At 49.8% G+C, this 18,458-nt stretch overlaps 1 protein-coding gene across 1 annotated transcript; it reads left to right on the forward strand.

Moving 5' to 3' along the window:
- Window positions 1-832: 832 nt before the first annotated feature.
- LOC142572654 (uncharacterized) lies at window positions 833-17,205 on the forward strand. Its single transcript, XM_075681924.1, has 5 exons — window positions 833-1,286; window positions 5,809-6,266; window positions 8,080-8,131; window positions 11,192-12,873; window positions 15,785-17,205. Exons 1-5 carry the CDS (start codon window positions 1,043-1,045, stop codon window positions 16,205-16,207), a joined length of 2,859 nt encoding a protein of 952 aa, XP_075538039.1. The 5' UTR covers window positions 833-1,042; the 3' UTR covers window positions 16,208-17,205.
- The last annotated feature ends 1,253 nt before the right edge of the window (window positions 17,206-18,458 follow it).

Here is an 18,458-nt window from a genome sequence, read left to right on the forward strand (position 1 = left end):
CATTAGCCATTGTCATCAGACTACCGTCGTCATACCAGTGTCATCGTCCAGCCGTCGAAACGTGTTCGTTTTATCGTCCTCATTACTTTAGTAACATCATCTCATTGTAGTCATGCCGTCGGGGGTAATAATGCTGTCGTCATTAAATCAGGGTTATGCATCCGTTGCCAAATATCAGAAAGCCGCTACGATGCATCCGTTGTCAAATATCAGAAAGCCGCTATGATGCTTCCGTGTTCATACAGTTGTCGTCATGCCCTCGTCATCGTACTGTTGTTGTCATTCCAGCTTCGTCATTCGCTTGTCACACCGTAAGCGTTACGCCATCGTTGCAAAACGCTCGCCGTCATCACGCTGTAGTCGTTATACCATCGTTATCATTTCGTAACCTAGATCACATTATCATGCCGTGGTCGTTATATCGACTTTGTCGTTCCCTCAATGTCACTCTTTCAACATTCCATTGTTGTCACTGAGCCGGCATCACACAGTCGTCGTCATGCCGCCATGCTCATGGGCGACCTTCGAAAGTGAGTGCAATACCAAAGTGAAACTATATCGGAGTATGTCGCATATATCCGAATAAATGAAAGTCTTCACTCGACCACAACAGAGGGTAAAAAAAAGTTCTTCAGCAAACAGTGTGTCACTGCATTGCTCAAACGCTAATCGTATTACCGTCGACAATCATCATGAGATGCGTTTTGGTATAATTTTTTGCTGAAGACGATCAAAAGCACGAAGCAGAAAGGCCAGTCAATGAGAAAAAGAAAAGTAGTAGTAGAAGAAGCAGAAGAAGAAGAAGAAGAAGAAGAAGAAGAAGCCGCAAGCGCACCCTTCACGTGCTGCGCGCTCATTATCCCAAGGATCTGATCTGCATCTACGCGCAGCACTCAGTCTGGTGTCACGAGCTCCACCGTCGAACGGTTCGTTCTCAGCAGCGTCCAGCGCAGCGACCTTCATAGAAGCGTCCCAGCGGACTGCTAGCTTCCAGGGACGTTGGTCCACGGCGGGCGGGCGCTTACAAGCCGCGTTGGCGCTCATGGAGCCAGGTCCCCGCGGGTTCCCGGGCAAGCTGGCGGCCGGGCCGGCCAAGCCCACAGCAACGTCTCCCTCCAAAGCGGCTGTTAGGCCCACGGCACCAAAAGACAATGAGTCTGCGTCAGGGCCGCCGCGGCTTAGGCATGCCGCTGCTCGCCGGTCGCAATCGCAGTCGGCCCGTCTGCATCAGCCACACACCGATTCGCCCTCCTCCAGCCCCACTACGAGCCCTGCCATAGTGAACGGTAAGATCTACGATGCGCCTGAAAGGCGTCAGGGTAGTCTGTACCGCCAAATGCTAAGCACACGAGCATGATAATGTGTTCGTGTACTTGGGCTTACGTACACATTGAGAGCCCCTGGCGGTAGAAATGATTCTGGAGCCCTTCACTGTGCGACATTTCTCATAGTCCAATATAGTTACTTTGGGAAGATAGGTCCCGCGATAAAAGAAGTGTTGATGGTAAAATTTTTTGGCCAATGTATATTGTAGTAGTTGCTAAATTATTCACTCAGCCTAATCTCGCTAATATAATTTAAAACAGTTTCGTAATATATAATATAAAACGGTTTCAGTAAGTCGAAATTTGCCGCGAAATGCCGATTGGCATTTGCTGTGTTATTGTTCCGCAAACTTTCTCAAGCACTACTGAACAAAAAAAGCTAGGTAAGGCACCGACGTGGTTATTTGGAAACAAGTAACTCTAAACTGGGGCAGATCTTGGAATCCTTACAATATTAACATAATTTAGCATAGTTTACCATAGCATAGTTTAGCATTTAGCATAACGCCTTCTAAGAAGCAAAACCAGCTAAATAACTTTGCTTCCGAAAGTACCGTGGCTATTTACTACGAGTGTTTTGCTGCCGCCTGGCAGCAAACCAAATCATGACCATGACCGGCATGACCAAACCATGACCGGCAGCTTTACGGCTATCCTTAACAAATTTCCAATGATTGCATTCGACCTGCAGTAACACATGGGACAGAAACTTTGGAGGTTTGAGCAGGAAGCTAGTTTGAGAAGCTAAGGACCGTGCTATAAGCGATGGAACAAAAGATTATAGACGTAACATTAAGAGGCAGTAAGACAGCGTTTTCGATTGGAGAGAAAACGGTGGCAGGGGCTGCTATTTTATAGTTCAGATTAAAAAGAATTAGAATTGTACAGGCCATGTAATTCGTAGGACAGATAATAGATGCTCTGTTGGAGCTGCCGAATGTATGCCGAGGGAAGGAAAGCGCAGCCGAGGAGGGCAGAGAACTATAGCTGGTACGATAAAATTAGCAAGCGTACAGCGTAGTATTGTGCCCGCTGGAGCAACACAAGGATAATTAGATATCGATGAGAGAGGCATTCGTCTTGCAGTGGACATAAAACACCATGACGATGAGGAGGGTGATGATTTGTATCTGCTTTATTGCTTACGAAAGAATGGCTCGCACATCATTTTGTACAAACTGAAGTGTCAACCTGAGGAAGTTTCGACCACTTCTCTTGCACCAAAAGCACCGAAAACTAGTTATGTATTGAAATCCGTGACGTACCACTGACGAATCTGCGCTAGGGTGTCTGAAAGAAATTGAAGAAATGACAAGCTTCAGAAGTTACCAATTTCTTCAAGATGAAAGAAAATGGGTTCGGAAAGAATTGTTTAGTATTTCCTTTAAGTTGATTTACGCGTTCGCTGTCACAATGCCTCCTCGTATGATTTCATATCGTAGCGCGCGATAAGCCATGTCAAAAAAGAGGCGATGAGACAGATTCGCGCCGATAAGTGCCTTGATGGCTTTTTTTAGCACGCAGCTCTTAAAGCTCTTAAGCGCCCGTTCCTTCGTTGAGCATCGTCGTCCATCGGCGTCCTTGGCGTAACTGAACGAGCACAGCTAAGGATGAAAAAGCGAAAAAGGAGCGCAGCGAAGGGAGAAATACTGGGAGAATGAAGAGAGCGCGAGGAGGAAAGCGGAGGAGGAGGATTCAGCGAAACCATGAGGAGGAAAGCGGAGGAAGAGAGTATGGCGAAAGAGCGAGGAGGAAAGCGGAGTGTCGCACGAGTCGTTCTCCATGGCGGCGTCCAGGCATGCGGCAAGCGCGTCCATTGATACCGTCAATGGAAACGAAACGTTAGCGTGTGCTTCGGACCCACTGCGCATGCGCTGCCTTGCTCGCGCCGCCGCCGCAAGACAATGCGCTCCACGCGAGCCACGCGTTTCCGTGCACACGTTTTCTTTGTGAACAATGAGCGACGCAATCGGTCGTCGGCAACTTTTCTGCCCTTCTTTATCCTGCGCTACGTATAGAAGTCATACTGTACTACCTCACCCAAACCAATGCAGTCATGAGCTTGCTCGTACTTTCACCAGGTCGAATCCCTTTAGTACAACGGGCATATCTCCCCAACGTCCACCGCATAAATGAATAAAATCGAATATTGCTTTCCTGTCACGACGTCGGCTTCAGTGCCAGCATTTCGTCCCGAAAGGAACTACTGGACAGATATGACACCAAAAAATGTTAACATAAAAATAGGGATGTCTGAGAATCTTTGAATTGGTTATATTTATTTGCATGCCGACGTTTCGCTATGCGTTCACGTAAAACAGGTGTGTTAGAATAATGTCAGCCTATGATGTTAGAACAGCGTGTACCCTTTGCGTTCGTCTATCTGGCTAGCACATGCCTAAAGTAGCGGCGCAGTATCGCGTTTCGTAATATATATCGCCGCATCTAGTTTCCATAGCATTGGCGAGTACGTTATCTCTCATTTACTTAGAGAGAGCTCCGGGTTATCAAGATAAGAAATGTATTTAGCAGAGCGGAAACCGCGGCTTGTTGCCGAAAAAGACAAGCGAAGCAGACACTGCATACACTTGGCACTAACTCGCAACTTGTCATTTAGTGCCAACTGTGTCCGCTTCTTTTGCCCTCGCAGAAAACATTCGCAACTATACTACATGACACCAAGCAGAAACACGCGACCATATGTGCATGGGCTAATTCGTAGGTGTTTTGGCATCAAACAAGGCTTAAAATGGGACAAGAACAAGTACACAACGCACTGTGTTAAGCAAGAAATGCTTTTAGCTCCCGTTGTCGGTGACGTTGAAGTGACCTTGATCTAAAAGGCAGAGCTGTTAGCCAGGAACTCAGACGAGAACACCCGGGCATCGTAGCGAGGACAAAACGAGATCACCCGGACCACCATTCAAAAATTAAGAAAGCGCGGTCTCTGGCCCGCAACCCTTTGTAGAGGACCACTTTACACACGCTAGTTACTGCGCAAACAAGTTACAAAAAATTGGAGGACGCTTAAGCTTCGCCTTCAAGAGTGGAACGCGACAGCGTTCCCGTCGACCCGCCAAGGGGTGTAAGACAATGGGCTACGACGCAGCGACTACGCGCCCCGCATCGGACGCGGTGAGCGTCGAGCAACGCAGTGTTCGGCGCGACAACGAAATGTGCGCCTGAGCAAGCGACGCACGCCTGAGCCTTAGAAACAGCTCGTTTCTAAGGGAACACCGCGTTCACTAGAGGCGCTTTTGTACCGCTTTGAAGCATCGAACTCGTGGCTCAGTGGTAACGTCTCCGTCTCACACTCCGGAGACCCTGGTTCGATTCCCACCCAGCCCATCTTGAAAGGTGCTTTTTAACGCGATAGCGTTAAGGAGCTCGTGTCGCAGAAAAGTCGGCGTCGGCGTCCGCGGCATGGCCGTGAGCGATAAATCACGGCAGGCACTTCATAAATAAAAAGCAACTTCCAAGATGGGCTGGGTGGGAATCGAACCAGGGTCTCCGGAGTGTGAGACGGAGACGTTACCACTGAGCCACGAGTTCGATGCTTCAAAGCGGTACAAAAGCGCCTCTAGTGAACGCGGTGTTGCCTTAGAAACCAGCTGTTTCTAAGGCTCAGGCGTGCGTCGCTTGCTCAGGCGCTCATTTCGTTGTCGCGCCGAACGCTGCGTTGCTCGACGCTCACCGCGTCCGATGCGGGGCGCGTAGTCGCTGCGCCGTAGCCCAATACCCCTTGGCGGGTCGACGGGAACGCTGTCGCGTTCCACTCTTGAAGGCGAAGCTTAAGCGTCCTCCAATTTTTATTTATGAAGTGCCTGCCATGATTTATCGCTCACGGCCAACGCCGCGGACGCCGACACCGACGCCGACGACAACACCGGCTTTTCTGCGACCCGAGCTCCTTAACGCTATCGCGTTAAAATCATTCCAGAGTTTTCCGCTATATTTGTTCACAATATCATCTAAACGATGAAGTTGTAATTTCCATTAGCGGACGTTCAAGTGGCAGAGACAGGTCACATTACACTTGACTGTCATTTTTTGGCGCTGAGACAGAGCTGGCGGTGCTCGTTTCAACGCCAGCGGTCCGTGAGTTCTGCGGCGCGGGTTTTGAGCTCGCTCGAGGGGTGGTGCAGCGCTACGTGACGAAGCCGGCAGCGTCCGGCGTGCGACAAATGGCTGTTTGGCCGAGACAGTTGCCATGAGGTCCAGTTTAAAACAGGCTCGTGTGCAGCGGTGTGGTGTGCTGTGGGTTGTGCCGTTGCACTATACTCATTTTAAGATTGTGGCAGCTATCATCACCAGCTAATCTGTTTTGATGGTAGCAATTTCATGCTTGCATCTAGTCCCGATTACGCGAGAGCCGTAATTTTTTCTTCTTGCGTCGTCATTAGCATTGTTTGCTTCCAAAACACCAATCCTAAATACTAACGCATTACTATTGCTACATCTATGCCGTATTACCCTACACCAGGAGGTGCTCACGCACCCGACGCTGCACCGGTGGCAGAAACCAGCGACGGCGCCAAGCCCGGTGATGCCAAGCCCTCGAAAAGCGCCAAGAAGTCCCCCATCAAGTTGGACGAAGCGAAAAACAGCGCCATCCGCTCCCGCAAAGCGCACGCCAAATCCTATCGTCCGGCGTCCCCGGCGGCTAACCGGCCGCTAACCGGCCCGCATGTAGCGAATGAAGAAGGCATCGCTGCCTCGGCTCCATCTCCCAAGTCTCCGCCGCTGATCAAGGCTGAGACGTCTGGCGAAGACAAGAAGGAAGCCGGGTCCGGCGCTCCACCCAACGTCCCAGTCATCGCTACCGCTTCGCTGCGGCGGCCGATGCTCAAGACAACAGCTTCAACCGGGTTGCCCACGGCCGGGGGCCTCAAACCCGGTGCGTCCGTCGACGCAGGGGCGTTGGCATCGGAATCGCCTGCGGTGAGGCTCGCACTATGCTCCTGGTCCGAGCGCGAGATGCAGAAAGCATATATTTAACGCGAATCGTTTTGTGGACACTTGCGGATTTTGCTGACCGTACCGGGCTGCTATACTGCTGGCATTAAGCTGAATATATCACACAAAGAAAGGCGTGTTAGGTGTCCGATGGTAGAATGAAAGCTCGGGCTCTGAGAAAAACAGTCCAATGCTCCACCTATTACGGTGCGACGTAGCCGTTATTCGAATCCAGCGCCCGGCGACTGCTTTCTCGGAATAACAGGAGCCGATCTCGAAGGTAATGATTCTGCGGATTGTTTGTGCCGGAAGCAATCGCAGATCCGGAAACCCGCCATAGCCACCATGTTTTACACACCACCTCTTTCACGCAAACGCCTGTCGTGCCACCTACAAACAGCCCTTTGAGACGATTCACTGTGAAGTCATTTTGCATGGCACGTGTGCGCCAGGGTACATGAGCGCGTCAGTTTTCATGAGGCCGCAGACGCAGGGACAAATCGATCGAATAGTCAACCTTGCCGCCGTTTGTCGCGTCGCACTGCTTTCTGCACACGCCCACCTTCACCATTTTGTCCCTCGGCAGAAATGAAACATTTTGTTTCACCTCGCGGCATCACGGCGCCGATGTCTCGCGGTGTGCATTCCCGTGAACTGCTGCTTCCATTTTTGCATAGCTGGTGAACGCTACTTTGTATAAATATTGGATTACATTATTGCTATGACCTGTTAGTTGCCGTTAACCTGAACATTATAGAGGGGATCATTTTTAATATTTCTAGAATTTTTTTTTAGAAATCGCCTGTTGCAGATAACATAATTCTTGTCCTGAAGCAGGAATATGCGAAGCGGCGGGCAATTATCTGTCGCAGGCAACTTTTTACAGAATTTCGGAAAACTTAAAAGTGATAACCTCGCATGTACCTTCCATAGGAGTCCAAAAGTACGATTGAGCGCATTTTATTGTTGTTGTTGTTTAGTTCACTGTTTCACGAAACCTTCGCTTGACATAACATATGCGTTGTATCAGCGTAAATGTTTAATATTGCTTTCACAGCTTGACTATATAATTCTTCTATAGCAATAGTTTATCGTGTCCCGGTAAAGCGTGTGTAAGGGAGTGTGCCGTGAGGAAAGCTACACAAATACGTTGAACTAAATACATAGCGCATGGAAGCGTCTTCTTCCACTGTAGAATAATACAAAGTCGGATATGGACCGAACTTTGTTTCGAAGTGGAAAACGTAGCATAAAATGGAGCAAAATGCATCACAGGAAAAGTTGACATACCACCAGGTATAAATTGAAAGGCAAGCCAGAAACAACTGCTCAGAGCCTCTGCCACGTGTAATTACAAAAAACTGCGACGTGTGATCGCTCCGTAGCCAGGTTCTAAGCGTAGAGTAGTCCCAAGAGTAGGTTCCAGAGTGAATAGAACCACCGTTACAATTGCAGGTGAGACTGGAAACGAAACAATGCACTGCAGGATTTTCGGAATTATTCTGGTTTTGAATTTGTGATGATAGTTCACATCAGTAAATAGGAGTACTAAATAACGAGACTGTGAAAAAGACACTCGAAGAGATGCACGATTGGTCGACCTTTACCGAAAATACATGACGTGACTATTTATATGAAACTCAGGCAGTCTCATATACATTCTCATTCGTGAACACAGTGAAGACTGAGAGCTCGCAATATATCATAAGTCGCACACATTGTTCAATGTGCTCCTCATATACTCACATTCACGTCTGGCAACGGCAAGAACTAATCCGGTGTACATTTTCTTACCCAGGCTTCGGAAGATATTGAAAGCGCTACGACCCGACGCAAGTCTTCTGTTCGATGTGAGTATATGCGTACACACCCTTCACATTGTTCCATGTAGTGGCAGCAAATTTGAAAGAGACATTGACCGTCTACCGTTTCAATGTGCCTCCAAGAAGAGTACGTGTGTATAGTATAGGAAATGCTATAGTTATGTCTCGGTTTCAAAAATTGTTGAAGAAACAGGAAGCACATATGAAGAGGAAAGGGTTTTTTGAGCAAGAAACAGGTGAGCCTGAATGTTACGGTGGTGTGCAGTTCGCCAATATCACATGATTCGCGCGCATACCGCAGGGCACCAAAGTCACCGTTTTTGTCATACACTAATGCCGCGCTTATTGTCAGCTTGCCGTGAATTTAATGATGCATGCTAAAGTTCTGAATAAGAGAGAAATGGAGAGGGTTCACGACGCCACAGTTTCGCAATATCTTAGTGCTGTACTAGTCTATTACGGCGACAAGTAAGAACTACAGGCTAGGTTTGGTTCCTCCGGTGTGCTGATTTGTTCTGCATGAACGTGTTACTACTGTGCCAGTACCTTGCACTATGTTCACTCTCAGAGTTACTGGCAGTTTCTAGGCGCGGGCAAAAGATCACGCACGGGAAAAAGCTAATACTCGTGGTACATACAGGGGTCCATTAGCGGCCCTTTTCCTGAGATTTCCTGTGAATAGTGGCAACGCTCCAGCCAGTACTAAATAGCATACCGCGTACATAAACCTGTAGATTAGCAGCCTGCATACGCGAGAAGTTGCAACGTGCCCGGCGCACAGATTCACTAAAGAACGTTAGACTTGGTGTCCTTGTACGCTGTTCGCTGGGGCCATGATGGTATAGCAGCTCGCTTGGAAGAAGAGCCAATCGCCTCTGGCGAAATATATATGTGTAGACTATATGTTGTTGAAATGTGAGGGAAAATAAACTGCGTTTTCTTAGCCTCACTGGTGATGTAGAATGGTGACACACTGCCATTTGGATAGTTGCTCTAATATTGAAAGAATGTAGAGGGCACAAACACTAGCGGCCGTCAAATCGTAGCCGGCTTTCGGTGAAACATAGACAAACCCGCCTCGCGAATAAAAGCTTTACTGGCGGTAACCAGGCGTATTGAAGTTGCGCGCCAGCGATGGGACGTCGGGTACAGGTCCCCTATACACATAGACCTTTCTGTGGGCGTCTTACGCATGGAAGCGACCAGATCTAGCAGCCGTCGCACTCATGTTTCCCTGAGACCGCTTAGTCATGTTGATGATAATAATGATCCCGGGCCGCAGCAGTATGTTTAGGGTCCTGCTGAGGCCCGCTAACTTGCGTGTTGTAGTTCTCGAGCGTAGCGCGTATGCTAATAAGCAGTGTTCGTCATCATCATCATCATTCACGCTGGGAGAAACTGTCCCGGACTAATGGATCTTTGCTTATAGGCCTCATGGATATTGCAATCTACATGATCGTCCGTTGTGACACTATAGATAACAGTAAACCATAAGCTACGATAAATGGTGCTGTTGCAGCAGGTGCGGTTAGTCTTGCATGACTGGCCTGCAGTTGTTCCGCCTGAACGTTTTCTACGTTGTTTTCAGAGGTGTTAGCAACGCATGATAATCTATAGAGTTAAGATTAATCTTTAGCTCGATTGCTCCATCTAAATACATGTAAAAGGAGAATTCGTCTATCTGGGCAGCCATTGTACCAAATTTGACGAGGATTGTTGCATTTAATAGAAAACTTAAAATCTAGTGAGTCTTGGTTTCCAATTTTTTTAGATTGTCAGTCTTTCATTAAAAATTGGCAAGATCAAAAATTTTCAAAAAACCACACTATCAAGTTTACAACTCTGTAGCCTAGCAAGGAAAAATGATATCACAATTCTGTGAATTTTATCTGACATTGCATATAAAGCGGACAAAATTCATATGTTACTCATTGTATTTAAAGAAGTTTGGTAATGTGTAGATACAGCTTTTGCAGAAACCTTGTACACAGCGTAACAAATTCACATATCGAATTTGTCCGCTTAGAATGATCTAATGCATGCCGTTTACAGAACCTCGATATGTGTTTTTGATGCAGAGCTAGTCATTAATAAACTTTGTGCGTTTTTCTTTTTCGAACTCTCAAATTTTTGTAATTGCTTTTCATAAAAGTCAGGCCCTAAATCGACATTCCGCTGCCAACAGTCACTAGAATTCAGCTTTCTCTCTCAAGTGCAGCAAATTTCATTAAAATCAGTCCACGGCCAGTTATCTCAGAAAAGCGTTGTCACGTTTTACATGTATTTGAATAGGCCGCGTCGGATTTGGGCCCGAGCTAAAGCTTCCTCTTAAATGGCATCACTCGAGTCATTGCAATATTAAGTGGTATGCTAAAGTGTGCGCGTGCTAAAGTCCGAGGCAGAAAGGGTCATATGTTAGAGACGGTGTGCTCGTTAGCGACGAGTAACTAGGCATATACTTACGCAACAATACATTTCTATGCTTTACCTGCTCCGGCAAACGCCTTAAGAGAGGAGCGCAGGATTAGCGAGGGGTGAGAACTCAACACACACCAGCGCGAACAAATAAATGGTGAAGCGCATTAAGTCAGAGCAGTTTGTATAGTGAACAGTTCGAAAATAGACTGCTGTCTATAACATTTCGTTCATGCTGTGATGAAGGTGTCAGCATATTACCGGGCAACTTTTCATGTGACAAGATGCGGAAGAAATGCTCTGCGCTAGGAAAAAGTGAGAGAGAAACTGTGAGACTACCAATAGTCTGCAGTGACTCCTGAGTAATTAAAAGCCTTATTAGGATGACATTCGCAGCGGAAGCGGGAGATATTATTGATAATAGGAATTTAGTTGCATGATAAAAAGATGCGTTTTTTTCTTGTCACCGCCATTCGTAGGATTCAAAAGCGCTCCTAAATACTATCCGGTTAATAGAGCTGCATCTTTACAGGGATAGACTGCGTACTTTGTGACAATGCTACAGACGTTGCAAAGTTGCAATTGGATGTTTCTCATCAATTGAGTTGAGCCGCGTCAAATTATAAAACTTCCTCAGTTTAGGTACCTCCTCAGGTGACGCTCGCTTTGCAGTCGGAGCCACCACCATCCGCGAGATCTCCCACATAACTGCGTCCCTCATCGAGCACCACCGGCAGATGGTGGCGCTATTCGTGCTCGGCTTCCTGTGCGTGCTCGTCTCAGCCGGAGGCGTGCTGCTCTTCTTCGTGCTGCGCCAAGGGACGTCGCACTACCTGGACGCCTGCTCTACGTTGGGCTGCAAGCGCGCCGTACGGGAGCTGGAGCGCCTCATCGACGTGTCCATCGACCCGTGCCACGACTTCTACGGACACGTATGCCACCGCTGGGTCAGCCGCTACGACGCCGGCTACGTGGAGAGAGCGGCCCGCGACCTGCTGCGAAACCTAAACAGCAGCCTGAACGAGGTCGACGAGCCGAACCGGGTTTCGCCCCGCCTCTTTAGCCTCGCACAGCTCTACCAGTTCTGCAACCAGTTTATCGGCGCGCGAAACCTGAAGCTTTCCGACATGCTTCGGCCTTTCGAGCAATACGTCGACTTGCTCGCCCTCTCCACCTTTCCCGAAGTCATCGGACGCGTGGTCGAACTTTCGTTGGCACTTGGAGTGCGCACGTTGTTGGATATCCGACTCGTGCGCATGCAGAAGACAGCCGTGAGGCTTAGGATTGGCTGCGGCGTCTCGCTCGCCCAAAAGTGTTGCGAGAACTCGTCGGCCGAGTTACACCTCTACCTCAGCACCTTGCTTAACGCCGCCTCCGAGATTCTGCCCAAGGATGGTCCACGTCACTCCCTGGATGCCTCCGACATCACGGATATGGACACCTACGTCCATCCTCTCATGGTCGCACCGATAAACGAGCAGAGCTACGTCATCTCGGTCTTCGAGTCGCTGAACAGAGGCATCAGCAGTGACCAGTGGCGGGCGGCGATAAATATGGCGCTTCCGAATAGGTCCCATCTGAAAAATCATTCTCGAGTAATCGTGACCAACGTGGACGCCATCACGAAGCTGCTCGACTACTTCGGAAGCCGCAAGGACAAAGGCGTGGTGTACGTATATGTTCAGGTGCTAATGGAGGCGATGCGCTTTGACTACCTGCGCCGCCGAAACACTGAGGGTCCGGACGGCGCCGTTAGGATATGCTTGCGCGCTACGTGGAGCGCACTGAGTGGCGCCAAGGACTTGGTAGCGTCACAATTTGTCCGCTCACACGAGGCCATGGCGCGGGCTGTCTTCGAGCGCGTGCTCTCCTCCGTGCTGCAAGATGCCGAGGGCTCCTCCTGGATGGGTGACCTCATCAAACGCAACGCCAAGGTCACGCTAGGGGGCGTCTCTCTGCGGAGTTTCGCTGGGACAGTGTCCAATGTGTCCGCGAACGAGGGGACTGACGTTAGCGGTCTGAGCGCGTCATCAGCGCTAAGCGAATTTCCTGGCCTTTTTATGGAGCTTCGAAGAGCGCGCCAGAAGCGCTTCCTGGAAGACCCGCCGCTGCTGCGGGTCAGCACAGACGAGTACGGCAGCGACGACTTCCTTTTCTTCGAGAGCCGTGTGGTGTATGACGTGGTCTCCAACTCGCTGAGGGTTCCAGAGGCTGTGCGGCGTGAGCCCATCTTGTACCCGGAGGATGTACCGCTCGAGTTCGCCCTTGGAACTCTGGGAATGCTAATAGCGCGGGAGCTGCTCCGGGCTGCAGTGCCGAGCAGAATGCCGTCCTTGTGGACGAGTCAGGAGCAGGTGAGCTCTCCGCGTCGTGCTGTATGTTGCAGTCAAAATTAACGTGGCACTCAATCGGGTAAAGCTGGAACAGAAGGCGACCTGAGCACGGGAATCCCGCTGTTTTCTTGCTTGGCTATAATGGTTAGAGTACGACAGCTGCAAATTTGCCGCGGGCACAATAACGGTGTGTTGCAGAGCCCCTTGGCGCCGCCTAACGGTGATAACGGGCCTCTAGTGAGAACTTCTGGGATCACTGTAGCTCCCCTGCCACGACAAAGCTTTTTTGATTAAACGAGACAGGAAACCTAGTAGTGAGAACCACAATCTGTGGCGCCCAGCACCTATAGCAGCGCACGGTCAATGTAATCTTGAACAAGGTCGCCTTTGCAATCGCCGTTTCGTAGACCAAGCCCGCTGGGAGAGTAATTGTTCAGTTATGGGATGATAGCGTTCAACACGTGCAAAATGTACAAGTTGGGCTTTGCTAGACTGCCGACCTGTGCACTAGAGGCGTGTGATCTCATAGGTTAGGTAACCCAAACGGTGTAAAACGGCGAACGGCCCACGTATCGCGAGAGAAACGTACCGCACGAGCCCTGTGGGATCCGACGCCACACTAAGTCGCCTTTTTTTAAAAGAAGCCGGTTCATGAGTGCTGTCGTATACCGCTGCTTTGGCCGGTTTTTCGATGCCATCGTACGTATTGCTTTGTTGTGTGGCGCATATGTGCCCAGTAAAAGCGCTCGTGGATACGCTGCAGCGTGTGGGCGAATCTGAGTGCCGAATGTCAGATCAACATGCATGGAACATAGCACATCACAGCGGAGACATTCCGGAACAACAAAGAGGAAGCTGGCTCCATTCGCCGGGTAGATGGTTTATACAGCAGGCTGTCATCGGTAGGAAACATACCAACGGCTTTGGGAGTGCGGGCTCCGTCAGAAAGAGGCTCCAAGATCATGTTGCTGAAAAGCAGCAACATCGGAAAATTTAGGAGCGATATCAGCGAGACAGTCATCGAAGCTGTCTTTGCTGAATTGTGTCATTGCCAATGGTAGTCTATAAAGCAATCTGCCGATAGCCTGGTTGGTTCTTGAAATAAAGGCTCATAAAAGATATCACAGCCTTAGTGCTCACCAAGGCCATCAATTAACACTTCCACGTTATTTCGCAGCATTGTAACCGGCAGAGACATCTGTGTCGTATCGTTATCGATGACTTCACCTCCATCGGTCATGGCGCCTAATTTTCCGGCCGTGGTGGTGCCAATTAACGTTGCCGCGGCAAGGGAGAGCGGCGCTGGCGTTAAGATGGCTAAGTCAAGCTGTGGTCGGAAACCGGAGAATAGCTGCGGTGATTTGTCCTGGAACGTTGTTAGTTAAGGTCGTCGCAAATGAGCCCTCAGAACAGGGATGGCCGAAGTTCGGACTCTCGGGGGAAAACAATATGTCATGGTTCATACCACCATGGTGTTTGGCGGCGTTGGCGACAGAAACGAGCAATATCCCCGGCGGCACCGCAGCTCCAACAAACACAAGGCTCACGGCAAACTCCACACCCACGAAAAGAGGTATTAGCATGCTCGGTCCGGTAATATCTCTGGTTTAGTTCGGGGTATCCAGGTGACGAGCGATGCGGATGTACAGCAGTTTTATGATGACTGGACTCCTGGCGATAGTTAACGTTGCATCCTTGGTGGCCTCGCGCCGTAGTGCTTTGACACCTGTTGGAGCAATGGCCGGAGGAGCCAGTGTGGGACGGTAAGGCTGCTGAGCATGATGGAATACCATGTCGCTGGTCATTTATGCCTGTCGCCTCAGCTCCTCCCGTATGATCTGCCTAATTATAATCGATGTGAGATCGAGTGATGACCAACCCGCCGTGATTGCTCAGTGGCTATGGTGTTGGGCTGCCGATCACTAGGTCGCGGGATCGAATCCCGGCCATGGCGGCCGCATTTCGATGAGGGGCGAAATGCGAAAACACCCTTGTACTTAGATTTAGGTGCACGTTAAAGAACCCCAGGAGGTCGAAATTTTCGGAGTCCTCCACTAAGGCGTGCCTCATAATCAGAAAGTAGTTTTGGCACGTAAAACCCCATAACTTAATCTTTAATCGAGTGATGACCAGTCGTCTCCGCTGGCAACAGTCGTAACATTTGCAAGCCGTCTAAACTCCGGTGTGATGCGGCGCCGCGTCTTGAGGGTCTCGAAAGTGCTGCAGTGACGCCGATGAGAAAGTGTCCTCGGCGATTCCCGATACCCTTCGACAAGTGATCAACTTTGTCCTCCTCGAACATGCGAGGATTAACCGTTCTTCAGATCTTCAGCATGGCGTCTCCCATTGAAGCAGCGTCTGCTTTCACTGCTTCTTCGCGACGGAATAGCTGAAATGCTCTTTGATTTCAGACTCGAAGCGATCCCATGTTGTAGGCATATCCTTCTGGTTATCTAACCACATGAGAGCGTAAACAAATTCGACCCGACTCCGCAATGCCGTCACGCCTAGGGACAAACGCATACAACACGCGCTAAGAAACCTCCTCCGCAGTGCCTAGGCAGAGTCAAATATCGAAGAATCAAAAGCCCCAAAATTTTCTCTGTCACGCCCCCTCTTACTCGCGCCTGCGCACGAACGGCTGGCGATCCCTCAAATTAACGTCTCGTCTCTAAAGCTGATGGTTCAATCTTTTCAGGTGAGATGCGAGAGCCCTCACGCTACGATTGTGTCGCAATCTCAAGAGATGAAGAAATATTTTTAGGCCAGGTTCGGGACTTCGAACCCCCCAATTTTAAAATGTGACAAAATGCATGACGCAACTTTTTCCACGACAGTAGACGATGCCGGCAGCGCTACGAGGCACTCCGCCCATCACTCCACATACACGTCTAAAGCTGATGTGTGGGATCGGGTTCGCGTATGCATGCAGGTGGCATTCATGCGATACGACCAGTGCGTGGACTCTCTGCGAGGCGCGATGAACATCTCTCTGGAGCGGCCGCAGGACAACCAGGCGCCCGAGTACTACTTCTGGCTGCAGGGGGCGCGCACCGCCTACGCGGCGTTGAGCGCCTCGTACGCGGCTGAGCGGCGGGCGGCCAACTGGAACACCTACTGGCGCGCCGCTCAGCGGACCTTCTTTCGCCGCCTCTGCCTGCTGTCGTGCAGGCCGGATAAGCCAGAGAGGGATGGCGTGCCGGATAAGCGTAACAGCCGTGACCCGGCGTCCGTGAATCTGCGTTCACCTGCAGTGCCTGCACGTGTCTCATGTCAGCTGCCCCTGCTCAACATGCCCGAGTTCGTCGAGGCGTTCGAGTGCTCCAAGACGGCGCCCGCGTGCGCTGTGGCGTGACATCTCCGCGTGCCCCTACGGAGCCTGCTGTTTGTGTGTGTGTGTGTCTCACACACAAACATGGCGTTGGTGCCAACGAACACATGGCTGGATGCGTGTGGACTGGGAGCATTGCGTCGGTAGAAGTAGGCTGTTCCCTTCTGCTGCACCTCCAGTAGCCGTGCAGCAGGCGATGTGGTCCTTCGCGGCAATGCACAGTTACATACGCTTCGCTTGCGAATAGATCTTGTTCGTTCCCATCGCATTCAGATGCGTCGTTATTACGTGACTGGGTCCGCTCGCACACCAGGGGGACGCACGCTGACACTTCTTCTTCAGCGTTTTTTTCTTTGTTTTTGCCTCTAATGAACGAATTTGCTGTGAGGTGCCTGCATGTAAGTCAGCGGGATATAAAATTACAATGCCTATTAGTGATTGTGTGACTCTACAGTGCATAATGTATTTTGGAACGTGTATTATTTGGTGTATTCAGATACGTGCGGTGCAGATGCATTAGTGCGTTGAATATTTGCAAACGTTTTTGTTCAAATTCCGCATCGGTTACGGCGTGCGAATGGTTCCCGCAGTGTTGCACTTTCCTTCCAGTTTACGCTGATTTTGTTATGCACTTTTGCCGGCGCTTTAGGGCTCGGACATTTGGTGTACATAAGCCGTATATGTAATATGGACGTGACCTTCTAATCGTGGTTTGTTCAAAATGGTATCGCTACAATACGACGCGTGTATGTAAAGGCCACATTGTCTCATTTGATGATGCTCAATGAACAGCGATTGTACGTTTCGGTAGTTATTAACAGCGATTGTACGTTTCGGTAGTTCTTATCCCTAAAATTTTTCTGTGGAGCATGTGCGTTTTTGGCAGTTCAGAATAGATCACCGTCCTTGTAGCACTGTAATAAATGAAGGCTTGCCTCGTAAACAAAAAGTTTTCCACGCTGGAATTGTACGCAACGAAGCTTGACTATACGTAATGCCAGTTATCCACGATTTAGCATAGAACCGCGAGAGGTCCAGCACGAATACTACCACAGTCAATTCCCGCACTGACACATTTCATAACCATATTTGCTGTAAATTGCGCTGAGCGCAACCATCACACACAGATGATGGAAAATGTCTAAGAGGAAGCGTCATGGAATACATCTTGAAGCAGTCATAAACATATAAAAAGAGAATAAGCCCTCACTACGTGACGTGAAAGCGATTTTCATCAGATGAGCCCGTGGAATCGAGAGCGCACGACAAGGGGTGCGCTAAAACCTACCGCGTACCATACAGAGTTAGAAAACGCCCAATAACCGTATACCGCACTTACTCTTGAAGTCAAGGGGCGAATTTCATGGGGCGGCATCGTAGGAGGCTGGCTTGCCAATGCTAGTTAGTCGGCGACATGCTCCTTGCTATTTGCATTTTCCGTCCGTGAAGACACATAGGCGACGTTCAGTCGAACTACGACGAGAGCAGTCCTGAGGTCCAAACAATGAAATCTTCCTTACCTCTGGAAGGAATCTTCCCGAACCTCGAAGGTTGCGCTGTACACTGAGCATTTGGAATGAGCGGTCGCTCTACAGAGGCGATATAGTAGTGCCACTCATTATAGGCAATGCCAAAAGCGTAGTTCATGAGCAGCGAATGAGCAGTGCCATGACAAGCTACGCTGAACGGCAGCCACCACGGCTTCCGCACGAAGGCTCGAGCGCCCAAGCAAATAGGGGAGGGTTCGAACGAACGCTGAACGGGAATGGTAACGAAACCTACTAAAGAGGAGAAAATCTGACAGCGTCGAACTTGCTCGCTTCTCGCAACAACGCAGCCCACAGTGCGCCTGTTTGACATTGGCCGCGAGAGCGACAGGGAATGCTTACGCGGCATGCAATACGCTCGCAAGTACCTGGATGCTTTGCGCTTTTCAGCGATCCTTCCCCCACATTCGTTCCAATGACAAGCAGAGGAAATACATGGAGGAGGAGGAGGAGGCGGAGGTGGAAGGGCTGCGCCGACTTTCGCTACCGGTGCTCTCTTAAAGACGCGGGCGAAGGTAGAGGCGCGCGTTCGTGAAATCGAGGGCGAACTCGTAGTTGCGACGAAGAGCTGTGTTTGTGTTCCTGAGCTTGATTTTCACCGCGACAGCGTTAGGGGGCCCGTGTCGCAGGAAATCCGGCGTCAGCGTCCAGCGCCGGCGTCGGCACTGGACGTCGCATTGGCAAAAAGAAAAAAAAACAAAAAAACGCATATTTAATCCTTTCCCTAC

The sequence above is a fragment of the Dermacentor variabilis genome, chromosome 2 (assembly GCF_050947875.1).
Source record: "Dermacentor variabilis isolate Ectoservices chromosome 2, ASM5094787v1, whole genome shotgun sequence".
Lineage (NCBI taxonomy): Eukaryota > Metazoa > Arthropoda > Arachnida > Ixodida > Ixodidae > Dermacentor > Dermacentor variabilis.